Source organism: Bombina bombina, chromosome 4 (genome assembly GCF_027579735.1).
Source record: "Bombina bombina isolate aBomBom1 chromosome 4, aBomBom1.pri, whole genome shotgun sequence".
In the NCBI taxonomy this organism is placed as follows: Eukaryota; Metazoa; Chordata; class Amphibia; order Anura; family Bombinatoridae; genus Bombina; species Bombina bombina.
In genome coordinates this window covers 811,953,981-811,977,285 of record NC_069502.1, presented here as the reverse complement: position 1 = coordinate 811,977,285, position 23,305 = coordinate 811,953,981, and the positions used below count along the sequence as shown (strand labels likewise).

Genomic DNA, 23,305 nt, shown 5'->3' with positions numbered 1-23,305 from the left:
GTCACATGTTCTCACTGTGTATATTTATTACATGCAGCTGGTCACATGTGTAGTATTAGATTGTGCATAAATAAAATAAACATCTTTAATATCACAAAATCTGCTCTTTACCATAATATAAATACAGGAAGAGCTCTGATTATTTCCCATCTCTCATGTAGCCGTTTTCCTTTCTTTTTGCAGGTGTCACACTTATAGCATCAGACTCAGTCACTGATTATAAACAAGATGAACAAATACAGAAAACAGATGGCAGAGCAGTTCCTGAGTCAGGCCCTGGGCATCATCTGCCTGCTGACCGGAGAGGTGAGAGCTACTGGGAAATGTCATGTGACACTGGTCCTCCTATTTACTGTAATGCTTCTGATACACCAGACATATTTCACTAACCCTAACTTCATCTCACTAACCCTAACAGCTTACCCAGACCATCTCACTACCCCTAACTTCATCTCATCCAGACCATCTTACTAACCATAACATCAACTCACCCAGACAACATCTCACTAACCCTAACCTCAGCTTACCCAGACCATCTCACTACCCCTAACTTCATCTCATCCAGACCATCTTACTAACCCTAACATCAACTCACCCAGACAACATCTCACTAGCCATCACTTTAAATCACCCAAACAATCTCACTAACTCAGACTTCAGCTCTTCCAGGCCATCGCACCAATCCCGACTTCAGCTCACCCACCGGCACAACCTACATCCACAAAACTTTCCCTTCACCCAGGATCCCCTGTACACCCCTACACTGTAAATACTTCCCAGCATCCCCTGCACAACTTTCCACTGTAAAATCTCCCTAGCACCCAGGGTCACCTAGAAAATCTTCCACTACTAAACCTACCCCAGCACCAATAATCCCCTGCGTAACCCTCCATCAAACAACCTTCCCAGCACCCAGTGTCCTCTATACAACTGTTCACTTTAAAGGGATACTAAACCCACGTTTTTTTCTTTAATGCTTCAGATAGAGCATGCAATTTTAGGCAACAAGCTAATTTACTCCTTTTATCATCTTTTCTTCATTCTCTTGCTATCTTTATTTAAAAAGCAGGAATGTAAAGCTTAGAAACCGGACCATTTTAGGTTCAGAACCATGGATAGCACTTGCTTATTGTTGGCTGACATTTTGCCACCAATAAGCAAGCATAACCCAGGTTCTCAAACACTCAGGGTCACCCCTGCACAAACCTTCACTGCAAAACCTCCACCACAACCCAGCGGCCCCTTCACTAAAAATTAAACAACCCTAGCACAGGTAAGCTTTCAACTGTGTCAGCATACTTCAGTGCAGATACACAGGAATTAAAACACACTCACCCCTCCTCCTCTCTGGACCTCTGATCCTTCTCCCCCAGACTGCAGTATATAACTGCTCCTACCGTGTGGATCCAAGCTGCTCGGCACCATAGAGAACAAGACTTTTTCCTCCGGAGTAGTGACTGCGCCTCCTCCGTGCTATACGTCACATACGTTACTCACGGTGTGGACGGCTCCCATTCGTACATGCAACTGTCAATCTTTGTGTCCACCAATCTGCTCAGGGAAATACTGGGAGGCTTGTCTAGGGGTGTATCACAGTGTGACAGTCAATATTCACCTGCTTCACTGCTGTACACCGTGGGCGTGCTCCATAAGCGGCATCCGTGATCCAAAAAAGGAGACCCCAACTCCTTGAATAGATAAGCAATAAAAAGTAAAAACAGAAAATGAATCCTTGTATAAAAGTTCAAACTTTATTTGCCAACAAAATAGATATCTATGGCTGTCCCTGTGGCTATTTTGTTTTTTTTCCTGTGAGCACTTGCCATTCTGTTTTTAACGTTGGCGAATAAAGTTTGAACATTTATACAAGGATTTGTTTTCCGCTTTTCCTTTGTATTGCTTATCCATGGAAAGTTTCTGATAATTTTCTCTTATATATTATATAGGAATATGTCATTGTGAAGAAGGGGCCCTCCCACAGCAGCATTCACCTGCAGAGCGGAGAGGTGAGTACTGCTGGAGAATGTAACATTATATCAGAGTCATGTGACAGTGTCTCCCTTTACCGACTCATCTGGTCCTGTGTGTATTTCCTACCTTCTGTCTGTGTCTCTGCATGTTCTCAGTGACATTATCCTGGCTCTGTCAGTAAAAGTGTGTGCCAGAACCAGTCCCTGAATAAAGCAGTTTTATTGCAACCTGTGCGGCTACTTTTTGTATTTACTGTAATTACTGGGGTTCCTGCAGGGATCCTGTAGTCTGCACGCAGAGATGGAGGACCATATTTATGTATCTGAAGTCCCTGTCTCAGTGCTAAGGACCTAATATTTAAAGTTTCTCCAGCTTGGAGAGAAATTGCATTTCACACTTTACAGGGCTGACCTCACTGAATAGTAAAAAGAAAAAGGTCAGAACTCTCCAGCACTGTGAGATCTCTTTCATTTCTATATATGTAGAAGAGAAAAGCCCAGTGCAATACAGCACTGCGTGATATGAGAGTTTTGTTACTTTGTGCTTTGTATTTTATATTGCTTTACACTTAAGAATGGATCCTTTCAGTATTATTACATTTATGTTTAAATATTTTTATTGAGATTATAACATCATATAACATCACATCAGTTTACCACCTGTGTCACGAGCAGTCTAGTGGTAAGGTCATTATACAAATAGCTGGAATGAAGCTAACAATCTTGCAATTGATCAGGTGGAATTACAGTTTGATTTCTCAAAATAGCTTTTAAAAAACTTATAACATAGGGATTTACTAACATGTCTAACTATAACAGGATAAAAACAAGAAGACCCCAAGATGTATTCTGAAAGTTTTCTCTGAATCACCTTGTATCCACCTTGGGTTAGAGATATTAAGGCCACAGTGAGCCCAAGATAGAAAGTAAGAAAAAGAAAAAAAAAGAAAAAAGGAAAAGAAAAAGAGAAAAAGATTTGTTTTAGTTGCCGAGAGTTATCTCCCTGTTTGTCCCCCCCCACGGGTCAGCAGCTATCTATACCATCTCCCAATCAGCAAGGAGAAAGCTGTGTTTAAGTTGTAGGTCTGTTGTTTAGTGTCCAGTAAAACCAGATCTTCTCGAATTGTGTTTGTGTGTCCAGTACCTGTGATGCAGACTCATACATTCGGTATGTAAGAGAAATTCTATTTAAAACCTCTTCCCAAGGGGGGGCCGAAACCTTCCAGTATTTTGCAATACTCACTCTGGTGACTGTGCAAATGATTTTGATGAATATATTTGTCTGTTTGTTAAATTTGGGAAGAGGTATGTGTAACAATGCATGGGTTGGAGCCAGGCAGATAGTGTCCTCCAGGATTGAACTGAGTAGGTCAGAAGTTTTAGTCCAGATTTCCTGTATTTCCCTACATTCCCACCACATATGGTAATAGGAGCCTATTTCTCCACATCCCCTATAGCAATATTTGTTATGACTAGCAGATACATGTGCTGTTTTAATTGGGGTCAGATACCATCTGAACATGGTCTTAATCGTGTTTTCTCTCAAATCGGTACTCAGTAGTCCTTTACAGGCTGAGTGGAACACGTCATCCCACCATCCCCTATCTTTGTAAATGTTTAGATCTGATTCCCAATTAATGAGTAATTTAGACTTGTGTGGGTTTCCAAGTGTTTGTATCTGTATGTATAATTTGGATATGGCCCCTTTAGGTCTGTGGGATGATTTGAGTAGGCTTTCTAACGGAGTAGTAATGTCTGGCTGAAAGTCTCTGATGTATCTACAGATCACTGAGTTAACTTGTAGGTACTGGAACCACTGTAGCTTTACTGTATCAAGTTGTGTTTGAATCTGGTTAAATGTTTTAGGTTTTCTACCATCCATCCAGTCCGCCACTCTGTATAGTCCTTTGTTGGACCATTTATCGATTGTAGCATGTAGGTCTATAGGAGTTAGAGATCGAATTGGACGTACTAATGTTTGTTTGGATAATAAATTTTGTCGTTTAGTCAGAAAGGACCATATCTGAGAAGTATGTAATGTTACCTGTGAGCCTGGTTTGTTTGAAAGCTCTTTTGAGGGGTAATCCTTCCACAAAATATCGTCTGAGTGTGAAGAATCTCTTAGCTTAGCCTCTAGATCAATCCAAATAATTTCCCTAGATGTGTTTCCCATTAGTGTTGTCTGGGCTAACCTTGCTGCCCTGTAATAATCTATAATGTTGGGCGCACCCACTCCACCCAATTGTCTGTGTCTCATAATGAGTGTGGATATTATCCGCGCCGTTTTGTTCCCCCTAATAAATGCTATTATGTCTTTTTGTAGTGTCTTTAGGTCTTTAAGTGGAACTTGGATGGGGAGAGTCCTAAAAAGATATGATATCTGGGGTAAGATGGTCATTTTGACAGACGCTAGTCTGCCTAACCACGAGAAGTTATATGTTTTCCATTTATGTAGTTTTTTCTTTATCTCTTTGTAAAGGGGTTCATAATTATGTTTGTATAGCTGGTCAATACGAGGTGTTAGGTGTATTCCCAAATATTTGAGCGAATGAGCAACCCATCTGATTTGAAAGTTAATTTCAATATTTTTTTTGGTATGTTGTGGTAGTCCTAGAGACATTGCTTCGCATTTATCTAAATTAATTTTGTATCCTGAAATTTGAGAGAACTGGTCTAGGAGAGTGTATAAATTGGTTAGTGAGGTGAGGGGCTTGGACAAAGTTAAAAGAATGTCATCTGCAAAAAGTGTTGATTTGTATTCTTGATTTTTAATTTTTACTCCTGAAATATCTGGGTCTAATCTGATTCTTGCTGCCAGAGGCTCTATGCAGAGCGCGAATAGAAGAGGGGACAGTGGGCATCCCTGTCTTGTGCCGTTTAATATGGGGAAGATCTTAGACTTGTAACCTGAGATTGACACTTGGGCTGTTGGGTTTGAATAGATAGCATTTATAGCCGTAATAAAGGCCCCCCTGAATCCCATCTGATGTAGTACCGCCGACATGTATCTCCAATCTACTCTATCGAATGCCTTCTCTGCATCCAGCGAGAGGAGCAGAGAAGGCATCCCGGTGTCTCCCACATAATCTATGATATTTAAGAGCCGTCGTACATTGTCTGGAGCTTCCCTATCTGATACAAAGCCCACTTGATCTGGGTGAACTAGTTTTGGCAGAATATGTTTTAGTCTATTAGCTAAAATTTTCGTGAAAATTTTCATGTCTTGATTAATAAGCGAAATGGGGCGATAATCCGCGCATAAGTTGTGGTTTTTGCCGGGTTTGGGAATCACTACTATTTTGGCTTGTAACATATCTTTTGGGATAGTGTGCCCCTCTAGTATTAAATTACAAAAATCTGTGAGATGCGGGACTAGTATTTCTTTGAATGATTTATAGTATTCCCTCACAAATCCATCAGGTCCTGCTGCTTTTCCTGTCTTGAGGTCCTTAATGACCCTCAGGACTTCTGCCCTAGAAATTGGTGTGTTTAGTTTGTCTAGGTCTTCTGTTGTAATTGTGTGTAAATTGGCTTCTTTTAGAAATTGCTTTGTTTGGGATTCTGTGGTGTTTGTGTAAGTGACCTTATTACCGTCGTATAAGTTCCCATAGAAGTCCGCAAATGTATCCGCGATAAGTTGAGGATTTGAAACTGAAGTGCCATTTGCCGCTAATATAGAAGGGATAATAGATGCTTTGCATCGGTCTCTGAGTTTATTCGCCAAAAATTTGTCTGGTTTGTCTTTGTAGATGTAGTATTGTGTATTTAGTTTCTGTATAGCCCTGATAGACTGAGTTTTTAACATGCTGGCTAAAGCGTCTCTTTTAACTGTTAGGGTAGTTAAAATGTCTTTTCTTTTTGTAATCTTATGGAGTTTCTCTAAGTCAGAAATTTCTGTGTGTAGTTGTGATATTTGAGCTCTGTATTGTTTGTTACTAGTGGATTTGTCCTGGATGAATAATCCTCGCATGTAGGTTTTATGTGCCGCCCAAGGAGACAGAGGGTTCAGTGTAGTTCCCTTATTAAGTTCCCAAAAATCAGTCTGTGATTTGACGTATTTATCTCTGTGTGTGGGGTTTTTTAAATGTGTCGGATCATAAGTCCAGGATCTTGCTCTTTGTGTATCTACAAATCCCTCTAGATATAAGGACAAAACAGAATGGTCTGACCACACACATGGCTGGATTTTTGAGGTTTGTAGAAGTGGTTGTAAGACTTGGCTAATGTAGATGTAATCCAGTCTCGTGTATTGTTTATGGGCTGCCGAATAAAAAGTAGTGTCTGTTGTGTTTCCATATAATGTGAACCAAGAGTCAAATAAAGCATGTGGTGTTAGGTGTTCCTGAATGGAGCTTACTATTCTGTTGTGTCTGATCTGTTTAGCTGTGAGTTTGGTTTTGGATTCTTTAAATTTGGTCATCGTGATATTGAAATCACCTGCTAATATAATTTTATAGTGGGACCAGTTGGTGAGTAAACTGGAGATTTGGGTAAAAAACGAATGCTGATTGTCGTTGGGGGCGTAAACATTGCATAGAATAACGTGGGATTCTCCAAAGTGACCCCTGACTATAAGATATCTTCCTTCTCTGTCTGCAATAGTGGATTCATGCTTAAATGGTAAATTAGCGTGGATAAGGATGGAGACCCCTCTTTTCTTAGAGTTAGTCGTTGCGTGGAAGTGTTGTGTGAATTTTCTGGTCCAAAATTTCGGGATTATGTCTTTGGTAAAGTGGGTTTCTTGAAGGAATAAGATGTTGGCTCCTAAAAGGCTGTACTGGGACATGGCTGTACGTCTCTTAACATTAGTATTTAAGCCTCTCACGTTGTGAGATATGAGGTGAATTTTTGGTATCATCTAGTTCGTAAAATGTAAAGTGTTTTCTGATATGGTGCAGGTAAATAAGTGTTTAATACATACGACCCAAAGGAGGTGGTAGGTTCAAACCTGGAGGCGATAGAAAGTTGTGCTGACCCGGAGGGGGTGACCTTCTCGGCATCTTTAGGAGAAGAGTTAAAGAACGTTAAAAGAGAGATATTAATGAAGCATAAACATGAAAAACAAAGTGTAACATAACAACTGTTAAACCTAACTTGTAGGTATGCATATATTATTACTACTAACAAGTTGGGATAGGGGAGAAGAGCTGGACCGTGAGATGAGTTAATAAAAAGTTAGCTAATGTGTCAGCTTTTAGAAATTTCGACTAACATAACTAATCATATTTTCTAACTGAGAAACAACATATTACAATTCTTTTCCCCTCCTTCGTTTTGTACAAAGGAGGGCCTTAAAGTAGTTCATACAAAAGGGTCAAGTAGCCAAAGTTCCCCTGTCAGGGACCTTGGTCAAACAGTACTCGGGGGGATTGGGGCTCTGCCTGGAGGGTCCAGGCGGCATTTTTGTGACTGTTCTGCATCCCCCCGGTGAAAAAACAATGTAAATGGGACAGGCAACCTTGATATTGTATCATTTTTTGGTTCTTTTGCGGTTTACTTGTGTCCATTTTATGTGGTTAGAGGTGTTCGGCAGTGGATGAGGAATGTCCTCCATTGGTATGTTCGGGACTTCCAGTCCTAGTAATTTGCAGGTAGGGGGAATATCTTCTACATCGTGGACTGTAAAGGTTTTGTTGTCCTTGAGAATGTGCAGGGCGAAGGGGAAGCCCCATCTATATTTAATTTGATTTTTGCGTAGAAGAGTTGTCAAGGGGCGTAGGGAGCTTCTTCTTTGGAGGGTTCTAATGCTGAGATCTTGGAAGAACTGAATAACACTTCCCTGAAATTTATAGGTGGGTTTGCTTCTGGAAGCTTGAAGGATTTTCTCTTTATCTTGAAAAAATGAGAATTTTACTATAATGTCTCTAGGGGGCGCCTCCTCCCTGGGTTTTGCTCTTAACGCTCTATGGGCTCTTTCAATCGCAAACTCAGTTTCTTCTGATTCTCCTGTAATATTTCTGAATAAGTGTTTCAGGTATGTGTTTAGATCAGGATTAGTGATTGATTCTGGGATCCCCTTCAGCCTGATGTTACTTCTGCGTGACCTATTTTCTAGGTCATCGACCTTGTCTTGCAATTCGTTGATGGTCTGGTTTTGTGACTGTAGGGTGTGAGAGGTAGTTTCCATTTCTTCTGTTACTGTGTCTCTGTGTTCTTCTAAGGCTTCTAGTCTACCTCCCATGTCTGCTCTAATATCTGTTAGGCTGGATGTGACTGCTGAGTGCATTGTGTCTATCTTTTCCCACAATTTTTCGAAATTTGCTGCGATGTCTTGTTTTGAGACCAGGTCTTTGAGGTCTGCTTTTGTTACTGGGTGAGTCTCACTATGTGGAGTAGAATCTAATTCAGTGTCTGAATTTCCCTCCATCTCCTCTGTCACTGTTTCTGTCAGTTTACTGTGGCGTGAAGGTTTGAAGAAGGTGCTCACAGTGGAGGATTTATTTATCTTTTCTCCTTTAGTAGATTTTTTGGCTGACATATTAGTTGTTTATTATTAGAGATGAGAATATAGTATGGTGGAGGGTGAGCTGATATCTTTAAGAGACTCTCCAATATGTTAGTATAGCCCTTTGAAATAAAGAAACCTTGCTGTGTAAGAGAGAGTTGCCTCAGGTTAGAGGTGATGTTATAATATCTTTTAGAGCTTTTGACTTCCAGATAGAAAATGACTCTAGGTAACTAAGGGTAATGAATTCAGCTAGTTGTCTTGAGATAGCCACTAAAAGTTATGTCCCATTAAGTGAATTGTTTGATGCCACGTGTGTGTGGATAACAGGGGTTATGTTGCAAGTTTTAGGGCCTGCCGTGCACTTCCAATTGCCGAATATATTAACAGACTCTTATGTTCCTTATATGTTTTTAAAGTGGGTATGCCTGATTGATCATTAGATGCCTCACATCTTCCGTTTAGGGCCCGTTATACTTTAAAGTTATTGTGACTCCTTTGGCCCAAACTTAATTACTTTTGCCTGAAATGTCCCTCTTATTTTGCCCCCAAGCATAGTCCGGCTATGACTGCCTGTGTTACTTATAAGATTTATCACCTAATAGTTCGGGGGTGTTGGGATGGCTGACAGCGGCAAATTCCAGCATCTGTCTTCATCGGTTACCAACCGTTATGTGTTGCGTAGATCGGCATTCACTAGGCCCATGTGTGCAGGTGATGGAGGCTGCTTACCCGTGTGATGTATCTGGATCGGAGCGGTCAGCGCCGCTTAACTTGTAGAAAGTTTGTGTTGTCGCCCATCTGCTTACTGTATTATGGCTCTAGTCGCTGCTGCTTGAATGCTGGGTTCCGGAGTTTTGTCCGTCTGTTGCTTGTCACGCCATTAATGCTGCAGGGATTACTTTAGTTTCGGCGCGAAACCGCCGCTTGTAAAATTGGTAATTTTCCCAGCAGCGCCAACCGCTCACTGTCCCTCTTCAGATTGTGTTCCCGGTGTTCAGAGACCTCACCCAGTGTATAAATATTATATATTCTTATTTTAAAGCTGAAATGCTGACTTTGTTAGGGATTCCAGCTCAGAGCTCAGAGCTCACACGTCCATCTTTGAGCTCAGTCAAACTCCGCCCCCAGTATTATTACATTTAAAGGGATATGAAACCCATTTGTTTTTCTTTCATGATTCAGATAAAGCATGCAAGTTTAAGCAACTTTCTAATTTACTCCTAAATGTAGCCACCAACTAGCAACTGCTTCCCAGGGTGCTCAACCAAAATTGGTCTGGCTCCTAAGCTTACATTCCTGCTTTTTCAAATAAAGATACCAAGAGAACAAAGAAAATGTGCTAATAGGAGTAAATTAGAAAGTTTATTAAAATTGCCTGCACTAGCTGAATAACAAGAAAAAAATGTGGGTTTCATATCCCTCATATCCCTTTAACGTGATGGTAAGCTAGCATTTACCAGTGGAACAAATGAAGGGGACTTCCAGTCATAAAGCCCAAGGGAGGGCGAAACGCGTCGCTTGCATTTGTGACACTGTGACTTTGAAACAGTAAGGGATATTTCAGTACAGTCTGTACTGCAACTTTAAACCCGGGTTACCAGCATCTTTGAATATCCCAAGGTGAGGGATAACTTGTGCCCCACTATTGTATCGGATCAATATACATATCCACAGCAGCCAAGTCTGCCTTCACAGAAAGTTCCCACCAGGACACAGCAATCAGCTGCTTTTCCTTCACGCTGCTGGAGCAGCGAGTAACACCCTGAGAGTAACCGATGAGAAGCCTGTGACGTCAGACGCCGACTCACATGTGCAGAGGTTTGCACACTTCTATCTCCAGGAACGGCAGTCTCTGTAGCCGCGGTCCAAGTCTTGACCGAAGGATTTCTTCTCCTCGGTAACACCCTCTGAACACTCTCTTGACTCACGGTACAGTAAACTATATCTATTTGTGGTACAAGTCGTTATTTTCTTTCCACTGTTCCAATACCGATGCTCATTTGCATACGGCCACCTGCACTGTGTTGATACATATGAACTTGGTGCTTGTCTTTTAAGTTTTATTTTACGATCTCACTGTTATGCCATATCTTTTAAAATACCATTTTATGCTATATCTTTTTTATGTCAATAATTATCAATTGGTATCTGCAATATCCGCTTCATTTATAGGTTTTAACCTGCTTTTTCATTAAGATTTTTTTCCCAGTTTCATTCACTTTACAGGGAGACGTCCCTATTTTTAGTGCCTATATATTTGTGTATCTTATTCTATATGTTTATTAAATTTAACTTTAATCTTTATATGGTGTGTATACTTTCAGCTTGTTAGCGCACTTTCTCTATCTTGAAGCTTAGGCTTCGCTATTTGGTGATTAACTTGTTTGATACATACAGAGATTGTATCTTTAAAGTAGTGTTTAGCAATACCATCCTTTAGCGCACACTAATCCACTCAATTTGATTAGTATTATTACATTTAAAGGGATATGAAACCCATTTGTTTTTCTTTCATGATTCAGATAGAGCATGCAAGTTTAAGCAACTTTCTAATTTACTCCTAAATGTAGCCACCAACTAGCAACTGCTACCCAGGGTGCTCAACCAAAATTGGTCTGGCTCCTAAGCTTACATTCCTGCTTTTTCAAATAAAGATACCAAGAGAACAAAGAAAATGTGCTAATAGGAGTAAATTAGAAAGTTTATTAAAATTGCCTGCTCTATCTGAATAACAAGAAAAAAATGTGGGTTTCATATCCCTCATATCCCTTTAACGTGATGGTAAGCTAGCATTTACCAGTGGAACAAATGAAGGGGACTTCCAGTCATGAAGTATAAAATACTTCATGCTGAAAGTTCCTTTATTTGTCTGAAGCGTTCGCCTCAGGCAGCTTACAGCAGAATGCTATTTTGCTGTGAGGTGATCTTAGCCAATAGCGTGCTAGCTATCTGGCATGGCGCCAGCTGGACGCACGACTATTGCCTAAGAGGTGGGAACGTCACCTCACAGCAAAATAGCGTTCTGCCATGGGCTGCCTGAGGAGCTCAGTGCGGCGAAGGATTCAGACAAATAAAGGAACTTTCAGCATGAAGTATATTATACTTCATGATTGAAAGTTAAGTCCCCATTTTTTGTTCCACTGGTAAATCCTAGCGCTAGAATTTACCATCACTTTAAGCTTTGCGCTTTCTCATTTATATTTTAATACATTTAGATCTAGCAGCGATTTTACAAATTCTGAATATGTTTTGAAAGTTTCTGTGTTACTTAACAAATTAGGATCATACTTTGTGTGTGTATATATGTATGTATGTGTATATATATATATATATATATATATATATATATATATATATATATATATATATATATGTATGTGTGTATATATATATATATATATATATATATATATACATATATATATATATATATATATATATATATATATATATATATATATATATATATATATATATATATATATATATATATATATATATAAACAAACAGAATAGCACTCAAAAGGTCTTTCAAGTGAAGTAGTCACTTTAATAGTGAACGTTTTCGGATCACAGAGGATCCATCCTCAGACTTACAAAAGACTTTTAAGTCTGAGGACGGATCCTCTGTGATCCGAAAACGTTCACTATTAAAGTGACTACTTCACTTGAAAAGACCTTTGGAGTGCTATTCTGTTTGTTCATATAGCTTCTGTGACCAGCATCCAAGGCTTGTGTTTACTATAGATCTGGAGTGCACTTTGTTTGTTTTTTATATATATATATATATATATATATATATATTTATTTTATAGAATTGATGCAGTCAGAGCCTTTATGTCAGCACCAGGGATTTTCCAGTTACCTTCTCTCTTTCATGTGAAATTTTGTATCCCATATAGCTTCTTTACTTTCTATGGAAGGCCTCTGTGAAGTCTGCTTTATAATTAGAATTTGTAAAATCACAATCCTAACTACACTGCTGTACACAAAATAAAAAAACTAAATAAAAAGTGCAAAGCTTAAATGTAATGATGTTTAATCTGAAGTGTAAAGTTATATAATATAGAAAGCACAAAGTGTAAATGCAGAAGAACTGTCACATCATGCAGTGCTATATTACACTGTGTTTGTCTCTCCTTCATATACAGAAATGCAGGGAACGCCCCTTGGAGAAGTAAAGCAAAATCTACCTTTTGAATATTTCACTAGGGATCTCACAGTGCTGAAGGATCATTATAGAATATCTCACATGAGCAGATAGGTTTAGAATATCAGGGCCTGAATGAGTTGTGTGTGTTTCAGGTGCCTATAAAGTGTGATGATGTTGCTGTGTATTTCTCTATGGAGGAGTGGGAGTATATAGAGGGACACAAGGAGCTTTACAAGGACGTCGTGATGGAGACTCACCAAGCACTAAGGACTAAGGAGATCCCAGGAAATGAGAGCTCAGGTAATGCTGTGTAGTAATAAATATCTCACTCAGGAAATGCACAAACACTACTGACAGAGAGTAAATCTACAGTGAATCTATCACATGTGATCTAATGAGCTGTGAGATTATAAACATATTTTATACTCCAAAAGAAATAATAAATACACATTTAAAGGGTCAAGAGGGATTAATGTTAAACCAATTATATATCGGTTTATATATGTAAATATTTTAAACGCAAAAAGTAACAATTATTTGTTTTTGTTCTTAATTGAATACATTTTAAGATGCCTTTTAAAGTTGCAATAAAAATTGTTTCATATCCATTTTACAAAATAAACAGATTTTATTCTCTATTTGAACTAACAGGTTACAGAGATGAAAATCTAGACACAGAAGCATATGGAGACCTTGTACAGAATATTCAGCCAGTGGAGACCCCATCAGACGTCTCTGCAGGTGACAGATCTATGGCTGCTGTTAATGTTTATTTACAAAGTGAAAACTCAGATTCTGAAATTATTTAACCCTTACTAATAGTTATGTAAATGATGGACCTGAAGACAGACCAGTTAAAATAATAAAATAATGACATATTGTGTAATATTACTGTATAATCAGATTGTGTGAGATAACTGCACTTAAATCCATTTACCAAAAAACTAATTTTATTGTTTATTAGAACTAACAGGTCACAGTAATGGAAACCTAGACACAGGATCACATGGGGACCTTGTACAGAATATTCAGCCATCAGATGTCTCTGCAAGTGAGTGATCTATGGTATAAGCTTCATAGTTAGAAAACTCAGATGTTGAAATGTTTACCCCCTATTACTATGTAAATAATGAGCTTCAGTACAGACAGGTTGCAATTAGACTTGTGCATGGCCAAAAAATTTGTTTAGTTTCGGATCGATTCGGATGTTTTCGAATTTCGGTTCGGATCGATTTGAATTCGGAAAAATTTGAATGAATTTGTTTCGGATTCATTCGGATTCAAATAAATTTGGCTGGATTCGGTTCGATTCGTAAATTCGGAATTTCGGTATGTGTTAGATGGGATGTGCTGTGTATTAGACTAGTATTATGTACTGTATATTAGGTGTAACCCATAGCAGAGTGATATAACCTAATATACTGTACAATACTAGTGTAATCCATGGCCATCCGAATGTAACGAATAAATCCGAAATAATTCAGATTTATTCGGTACTACCGTAATTCGGAAATTTGAATCAATTCGAATCTCCGAATTTAACAAATCGAAACGCGCATGTCTAGTTGCAATGATAAAATCTATTTGGTGCACAAACATACCGTGTCTTCCTTTCTTTCTCACCTTCTATTTTATGCAAATACCTCGTAAATCTATTTTATGCAAATACCTTTTTTTCTTTCTCACCGACTGCTTTATGTGAATAGTACACACACATGCCCTCTCTTCTCTCTCACTCTCTGCTTTATGTGAATAGTACACACACATGCCCTCTCTTCTCTCTCACTCTCTGCTTTATGTGAATAGTACATACACATGCCCTCTCTTCTCTCTCACCCTCTGCTTTATGTGAATAGTACATACACATGCCCTCTCTTCTCTCTCACCCTCTGCTTTATGTGAATAGTACATACACATGCCCTCTCTTCTCTCTCACCCTCTGCTTTATGTGAATAGTACACACACATGCCCCCTCTTCTCTCTCACCCTCTGCTTTATGTGAATAGTAATATAGAAAGAGGGAGCGCCAGCAATAGGCTAAAGTATCAGAATAATGTTAAAATATTAAAATACATTTATTACATTCAAATAAACTAGGGTACCCTATGTGCATATAACAATTCGATTGAAAACAATTAAAACATTACCTTAGTTTTTGTGAATGTAATAAATGTATTTTAATATTATTCTGATACTTTAGCCTATAGCTGGCGCTCCCTCTTCCTATATTAATATTCATTATTTTTAGTTTTTAGGGGTCTCACTTTGGGAGCTTGTATCTGTTTGTTTGTATGTTGGCGCTGTATATGCACTTTTAAACACTATAGTCTTTTATGTGAACAGTAAACACCCATGCCCTCTCTTCTCTATCACCCTCTGCTTTATGTGAATAGTAAACACACATGCCCTCTATTCTTTCTCACCCTCTGCTTTATGTGAATAGTAAACACACACATGCCCCCTCTTCTCTCTCACCCTCTGCTTTATGTGAATAGTACACACACAAGCCCCCTCTTCTCTCTCACCTTCTTCTTTATGTGAATAGTACACACACATGCCCTCTCTTCTCTCTCACCCTCTGCTTTATGTGAATAGTAAACACACATGTCCTCTCTTCTCTCTCACCCACTGCTTTATGTGAATAGTATACACAAATGTCCTCTCTTCTCTCTCACCCACTGCTTTATGTGAATAGTACACACACATGCCCTCTCTTCTCTCTCACCCTTTCCTTTATGTGAATAGTACACACACATGCCCTCTCATCTCTCTCACCCTCTGCTTTATGTGAATAGTACACACACATGCCCTCTCTTCTCTATCACCCTCTGCTTTATGTGAATAGTAAACACACATGCCCTCTCTTCTCTATCACCCTCTGCTTTATGTGAATAGTACACACACATGCCCTCTCTTCTCTATCACCCTCTGCTTTATATGAATAGTACACACACATGCCCTCTCTTCTCTCTCACCCTGTGCTTTATGTGAATAGTACATACACATGCCCTCTCTTCTCTCTCACCCTCTGCTTTATGTGAATAGTACACACACATGCTCTCTCTTCTCTCTCACCCTCTGCTTTATGTGAATAGTAAACACACATGTCCTCTCTTCTCTCTCACCCTCTGCTTTATGTGAATAGTACACACACATGCCCTCTCTTCTCTCTCACCCTCTGATTTATGTGAAAAGTACACACACATTCCCTCTCTTCTCTCTCACTCTCTACTTTATGTGAATAGTAAACACACATGCTCACCCTTTGCTTTATGTGAATAGTACATACACATGCCCTCTCTTCTCTCTCACCCTCTGCTTTATGTGAATAGTACACACACATGCCCTCTCTTCTCTCTCACCCTCTGCTTTATGTGAATAGTACATACACATGCCCTCTCTTCTCTCTCACCCTCTGCTTTATGTGAATAGTAAACACACATGCCCCCTCTTCTCTCTCACCCTCTGCTTAATGTGAATAGTACACACACAAGCCCCCTCTTCTCTCTCACCCTCTGCTTTATGTGAATAGTACACATACAAGCCCCCTCTTCTCTCTCACCCTCTGCTTTATGTGAATAGTATACACACATGCCCCCTCTTCTCTCTCACCCTTTGCTTTATGTGAATAGTAATATAGAAAGAGCGAGCGCCAGCAATAGGCTAAAGTATCAGAATAATGTTAAAATATTAAAATACATTTATTACATTCAAATAAACTAGGGTACCCTATGTACATATAACAAATCGATTGAAAACAATTAAAACATTACCCTAGTTTTTGTGAATGTAATAAATGTATTTTAATATTATTCTGATACTTTAGCCTATAGCTGGTGCTCCCTCTTCCTATATTAATATTAATTTCTTCTGTTAAGTGTGATCAGTCCACGGGTCATCATTACTTCTGGGATATTACTCCTCCCCAACAGGAAGTGCAAGAGGATTCACCCAGCAGAGCTGCATATAGCTCCTCCCCTCTACGTCACTCCCAGTCATTCTCTTGCACCCAACGACTAGATAGGATGTGTGAGAGGACTATGGTGATTATACTTAGTTTTATATCTTCAATCAAAAGTTTGTTATTTTAAAATAGCACCGGAGTGTGTTATTACCTCTCTGGCAGAGTTTGAAGAAGAATCTACCAGAGTTTTGCTATGATTTTAGCCGGAGTAGTTAAGATCATATTGCTGTTCTCGGCCATCTGAGGAGTGAGGTAAACTTCAGATCAGGGGACAGCGGGCAGATGAATCTGCATAGAGGTATGTAGCAGTTTTTATTTTCTGACAATGGAATTGATGAGAAAATCCTGCCATACCGATATAATGTCATGTATGTATACTTTACACTTCAGTATTCTGGGGAATGGTACTTCACTAGAATTACACTGTAAGAAATACATAAAGCTGTTTAATAACTAGAGATTATGTTTAACGTTTTTGCTGGAATGTAAAATCGTTTTCATTTGCTGAGGTACTGTGTGAATAAATGTTTGGGCACTATTTTTCCACTTGGCAGTTGCTTAATCTGTTTTTCTGACAGTTTCTGTTCTCCCTCACTGCTGTGTGTGAGGGGGAGGGGCCGTTTTTTGGCGCTTTTTCTATGCATCAAATATTTCAGTCAGCAACTCATTGTATTCCCTGCATGATCCGGTTCATCTCTACAGAGCTCAGGGGTCTTCAAAACTTATTTTGAGGGAGGTAATTTCTCTCAGCAGAGCTGTGAGAATTATAGTTTGACTGAGATAAAAAACGTTTATTCTGTAATTTGTTTCCTGCTTTCAGAATTTGTTATCTTTGCTAATGGGATTAAACCTTTGCTAAAGTTGTGTTGTTTACAAGGATTGAGGCTATAACTGTTTCAATTTATTAATTTTCAACTGTCATAGATCTTCTGTGCTTCTTAAAGGCACAGTACATTTTAATATTATTCTAATTGAATTGTATTTCCAAGTTGCTAGTTTATTTGCTAGTGTGTTAAACATGTCTGATTCAGAGGATGATACCTGTGTCATTTGTTGCAATGCCAAAGTGGAGCCCAATAGAAATTTATGTACTAACTGTATTGATGCTACTTTAAATAAAAGTCAATCTGTACAAATTGAACAAATTTCACCAAACAACGAGGGGAGAGTTATGCCGACTAACTCGCCTCACGTGTCAGTACCTACATCTCCCGCTCAGAGGGAGGTGCGTGATATTGTAGCGCCGAGTACATCTGGGCGGCCATTACAAATCACATTACAGGATATGGCTACTGTTATGACTGAGGTTTTGGCTAAATTACCAGAACTAAGAGGTAAGCGTGATCACTCTGGGGTGAGAACAGAGTGCGCTGATAATATTAGGGCCATGTCAGACACTGCGTCACAGGTGGCAGAACATGAGGACGGAGAACTTCATTCTGTGGGTGACGGTTGTGATCCAAACAGACTGGATTCAGATATTTCAAATTTTAAATTTAAACTGGAAAACCTCCGTGTATTACTAGGGGAGGTGTTAGCGGCTCTGAATGATTGTAACACAGTTGCAATACCAGAGAAAATGTGTAGGTTGGATAAATATTTTGCGGTACCGACGAGTACTGAGGTTTTTCCTATACCTAAGAGACTTACTGAAATTGTTACTAAGGAGTGGGATAGACCCGGTGTGCCGTTCTCACCCCCTCCGATATTTAGAAAAATGTTTCCAATAGACGCCACCACAAGGGACTTATGGCAAACGGTCCCTAAGGTGGAGGGAGCAGTTTCTACCTTAGCTAAGCGTACCACTATACCGGTGGAGGATAGCTGTGCTTTTTCAGATCCAATGGATAAAAAGTTAGAGGGTTACCTTAAGAAAATGTTTGTTCAACAAGGTTTTATATTGCAACCCCTTGCATGCATTGCGCCGATCACGGCTGCAGCGGCATTCTGGATTGAGTCTCTGGAAGAGAACATTGGTTCAGCTACTCTGGACGACATTACGGACAGGCTTAGAGTCCTTAAACTAGCTAATTCATTCATTTCGGAGGCCGTAGTACATCTTACTAAACTTACAGCGAAAAATTCAGGATTCGCCATTCAGGCACGCAGGGAGCTGTGGCTAAAATCCTGGTCAGCTGATGTTACTTCTAAGTCTAAATTGCTTAATATACCTTTCAAAGGGCAGACCTTATTCGGGCCCGGGTTGAAAGAGATTATCGCTGACATTACAGGAGGTAAAGGCCATGCCCTGCCTCAGGACAAAGCCAAAGCCAAGACTAGACAGTCTAATTTTCGTTCCTTTCGTAATTTCAAAGCAGGAGCAGCATCAACTTCCTCTGCACCAAAACAGGAAGGAGCTGTTGCTCGCTACAGACAAGGCTGGAAACCTAACCAGTCCTGGAACAAGGGCAAGCAGACTAGGAAACCTGCTGCTGCCCCTAAAACAGCATGAATTGAGGGCCCCCGATCCGGGATCGGATCTAGTGGGGGGCAGACTTTCTCTCTTCGCCCAGGCTTGGGCAAGAGATGTTCAGGATCCCTGGGCGCTAGAGATAATATCTCAGGGATACCTTCTGGACTTCAAATACTCTCCTCCAAGAGAGAGATTTCATCTGTCAAGATTGTCAACAATCCAGACAAAGAAAGAGGCGTTTCTACGCTGCGTACAAGAGCTCTTGTTAATGGGAGTAATCCATCCAGTTCCACGATCGGAACAGGGACAGGGGTTTTACTCAAATCTGTTTGTGGTTCCCAAAAAAGAGGGAACTTTCAGACCAATCCTGGACTTAAAGATCCTAAACAAATTCCTAAGAGTTCCATCGTTCAAGATGGAGACTATTCGGACAATTTTACCTATGATCCAAGAGGGTCAATACATGACCACTGTAGATTTAAAAGATGCTTACCTTCACATACCGATTCACAAAGATCATTATCGGTACCTAAGGTTTGCCTTCCTAGACAGGCATTACCAGTTTGTGGCTCTTCCATTCGGATTGGCTACAGTTCCAAGAATCTTCACAAAGGTTCTGGGTGCTCTTCTGGCGGTACTAAGACCGCGGGGAATCTCGGTAGCTCCATACCTAGACGACATTCTGATACAAGCTTCAAGCTTTCAAACTGCCAAGTCTCATACAGAGTTAGTGCTGGTATTTCTAAGGTCACATGGATGGAAGGTGAACGAAAAGAAAAGTTCACTCGTTCCACTCACAAGAGTTCCCTTCCTGGGGACTCTTATAGATTCTGTAGAAATGAAGATTTACCTGACGGAGGACAGGCTAACAAGACTTCAAAGTGCTTGCCGCACCCTTCATTCCATTCAACACCCGTCAGTGGCTCAATGCATGGAGGTAATCGGCTTAATGGTAGCGGCAATGGACATAGTACCCTTTGCACGCTTACACCTCAGACCACTGCAACTGTGCATGCTAAGTCAGTGGAATGGGGATTACTCAGACTTATCCCCTTCTCTGAATCTGGATCAAGAGACCAGAAATTCTCTTCTATGGTGGCTTTCTCGGCCACATCTGTCCAGGGGGATGCCATTCAGCAGACCAGACTGGACAATTGTAACAACAGACGCCAGCCTTCTAGGTTGGGGTGCCGTCTGGAATTCTCTGAAGGCTCAGGGACAATGGAGTCAGGAGGAGAGTCTCCTGCCAATAAACATTCTGGAATTGAGAGCAGTTCTCAATGCCCTCCTGGCTTGGCCCCAGTTGACAACTCGGGGGTTCATCAGGTTTCAGTCGGACAACATCACGACTGTAGCTTACATCAACCATCAGGGAGGGACAAGAAGCTCCCTAGCTATGATGGAAGTATCAAAGATAATTTGCTGGGCAGAGTCTCACTCTTGCCACCTGTCAGCAATCCACATCCCGGGAGTGGAGAACTGGGAGGCGGATTTCTTAAGTCGTCAGACTTTTCATCCGGGGGAGTGGGAACTTCATCCGGAGGTCTTTGCCCAAATACTTCGACGTTGGGGCAAACCAGAGATAGATCTCATGGCGTCTCGACAGAACGCCAAGCTTCCTCGTTACGGGTCCAGATCCAGGGATCCAGGAGCAGTCCTAATAGATGCTCTGACAGCACCTTGGGACTTCAGGATGGCTTACGTGTTTCCACCCTTCCCGTTGCTTCCTCGATTGATTGCCAGAATCAAACAAGAGAGAGCATCAGTGATTCTAATAGCACCTGCGTGGCCACGCAGGACTTGGTATGCAGACCTGGTGGACATGTCATCCTGTCCACCTTGGTCTCTACCTCTGAAACAGGACCTTCTGATACAGGGTCCCTTCAAACATCAAAATCTAACTTCTCTGAAGCTGACTGCTTGGAAATTGAACGCTTGATTTTATCAAGACGTGGATTTTCTGAGTCAGTTATTGATACCTTAATACAGGCTAGGAAACCTGTTACCAGAAAGATTTACCATAAGATATGGCGTAAATACCTATATTGGTGTGAATCCAAAGGTTACTCTTGGAGTAAGGTTAGGATTCCTAGGATATTGTCTTTTCTACAAGAAGGTTTAGAAAAGGGTTTATCTGCTAGTTCATTAAAGGGACAGATCTCAGCTCTGTCCATTCTGTTACACAAACGTCTGTCAGAAGTTCCTGACGTCCAGGCTTTTTGTCAGGCTTTGGCCAGAATTAAGCCTGTGTTTAAGACTGTTGCTCCACCATGGAGTTTAAACCTTGTTCTTAATGTTTTACAGGGCGTTCCGTTTGAACCCCTTCATTCCATTGATATAAAGTTGTTATCTTGGAAAGTTCTATTTTTAATGGCTATTTCCTCGGCTCGAAGAGTCTCTGAATTATCAGCCTTACATTGTGATTCTCCTTATTTGATTTTTCATTCGGATAAGGTAGTCCTGCGTACTAAACCTGGGTTCTTACCTAAGGTAGTTACTAACAGGAATATCAATCAAGAGATTGTTGTTCCTTCCTTATGCCCAAATCCTTCTTCAAAGAAGGAACGTCTACTGCACAACCTGGATGTAGTCCGTGCTCTAAAATTTTACTTACAGGCAACTAAGGAATTTCGACAAACGTCTTCTCTGTTTGTCATTTACTCTGGGCAGAGGAGAGGTCAAAAAGCTTCCGCTACCTCTCTTTCTTTTTGGCTTCGTAGCATAATTCGTTTAGCTTATGAGACTGCTGGACAGCAGCCTCCTGAAAGAATTACAGCTCATTCTACTAGAGCTGTGGCTTCCACTTGGGCCTTCAAGAATGAGGCCTCTGTTGAACAGATTTGCAAGGCTGCAACTTGGTCTTCGCTTCATACTTTTTCCAAATTTTCCAAATTTGACACTTTTGCTTCATCGGAGGCTATTTTTGGGAGAAAGGTTCTTCAGGCAGTGGTTCCTTCTGTATAAAGAGCCTGCCTATCCCTCCCGTCATCCGTGTACTTTTGCTTTGGTATTGGTATCCCAGAAGTAATGATGACCCGTGGACTGATCACACTTAACAGAAGAAAACATAATTTATGCTTACCTGATAAATTCCTTTCTTCTGTAGTGTGATCAGTCCACGGCCCGCCCTGTTTCTAAGGCAGGTAAATATTTTTTGATTTATACTCCAGTCACCACTTCACCCTTGGCTTTTCCTTTCTCGTTGGTCCTTGATCGAATGACTGGGAGTGACGTAGAGGGGAGGAGCTATATGCAGCTCTGCTGGGTGAATCCTCTTGCACTTCCTGTTGGGGAGGAGTAATATCCCAGAAGTAATGATGACCCGTGGACTGATCACACTACAGAAGAAAGGAATTTATCAGGTAAGCATAAATTATGTTTTTTTTTAGTTTTTAGGGGTCTCACTTTGGGAGCTTGTATCTGTTTGTATGTTGGCGCTGTATATGCACTTTTAAACACTATAGTATTTTATGTGAACAGTAAACACACATGCCCTCTCTTCTCTCTCACCCTCTACTTTATGTGAATAGTAAACACTCATGCCCTCTCTTCTCTATCACCCTCTGCTTTATGTGAATAGTAAACACACATGCTCACCCTCTGCTTTATGTGAATAGTACACACACATGCCCTCTATTCTTTCTCACCCTCTGCTTTATATGAATAGTACACACACATGCCCTCTCTTCTCTCTCACCCTCTGCTTTATGTGAATAGTACATACGCATGGTCTCTCTTTTCTCTCTCACCCTCTGCTTTATGTGAATAGTAAACACACATGCCCTCTCTTCTCTCTCACCCTCTGCTTTATGTGAATAGTAAACACACACATGCCCTCTATTCTTTCTCACCCTCTGCTTTATGTGAATAGTACACACACATGCCATCTCTTCCCTCTCACCCTCTGCTTTATGTGAATAGTAAACACACAGGCTCACCCTTTGCTTTATGTGAATAGTACATACACATGCCCTCTCTTCTCTCTCACCCTCTGCTTTCTGTGAATAGTACATACACATGCCCTCTCTTCTCTCTCACCCTTTGCTTTATGTGAATAGTACATACACATGCCCTCTCTTCTCTCTCACCCTCTGATTTATGTGAATAGTACACACACATGCCCTCTCTTCTCTCTCACCCTCTACTTTATGTGAATAGTACACACACATGCCCTCTCTTCTCTCTCACCCTCCGCTTTATGTAAATAGTACATACACATGCCCTCTATTCTCTCTCACCCTCTGCTTTATGTGAATAGTACATACACATGCCCTCTATTCTCTTCTTTCTCACCTTTAAAGGGATATGAAATTCCAAAAAAATATTTCATGATTCAGATCATTCATTCAGAGCATTC

At 40.3% G+C, this 23,305-nt stretch overlaps 1 protein-coding gene across 1 annotated transcript in view; it reads left to right on the top strand.

Moving 5' to 3' along the window:
- Positions 1-23,305, top strand: part of LOC128657082 (oocyte zinc finger protein XlCOF7.1) — a 45,268-nt gene that overhangs the window by 9,387 nt on the left and 12,576 nt on the right. The window contains exons 2-6 of the mRNA XM_053711322.1: positions 184-306; positions 1,947-2,006; positions 12,724-12,871; positions 13,223-13,312; positions 13,536-13,622. Of these exons, the coding sequence (XP_053567297.1) occupies positions 229-306; positions 1,947-2,006; positions 12,724-12,871; positions 13,223-13,312; positions 13,536-13,622 (463 nt within the window). The 5' untranslated portion in view covers positions 184-228. The remainder of the gene's footprint in view (positions 1-183; positions 307-1,946; positions 2,007-12,723; positions 12,872-13,222; positions 13,313-13,535; positions 13,623-23,305) is intronic.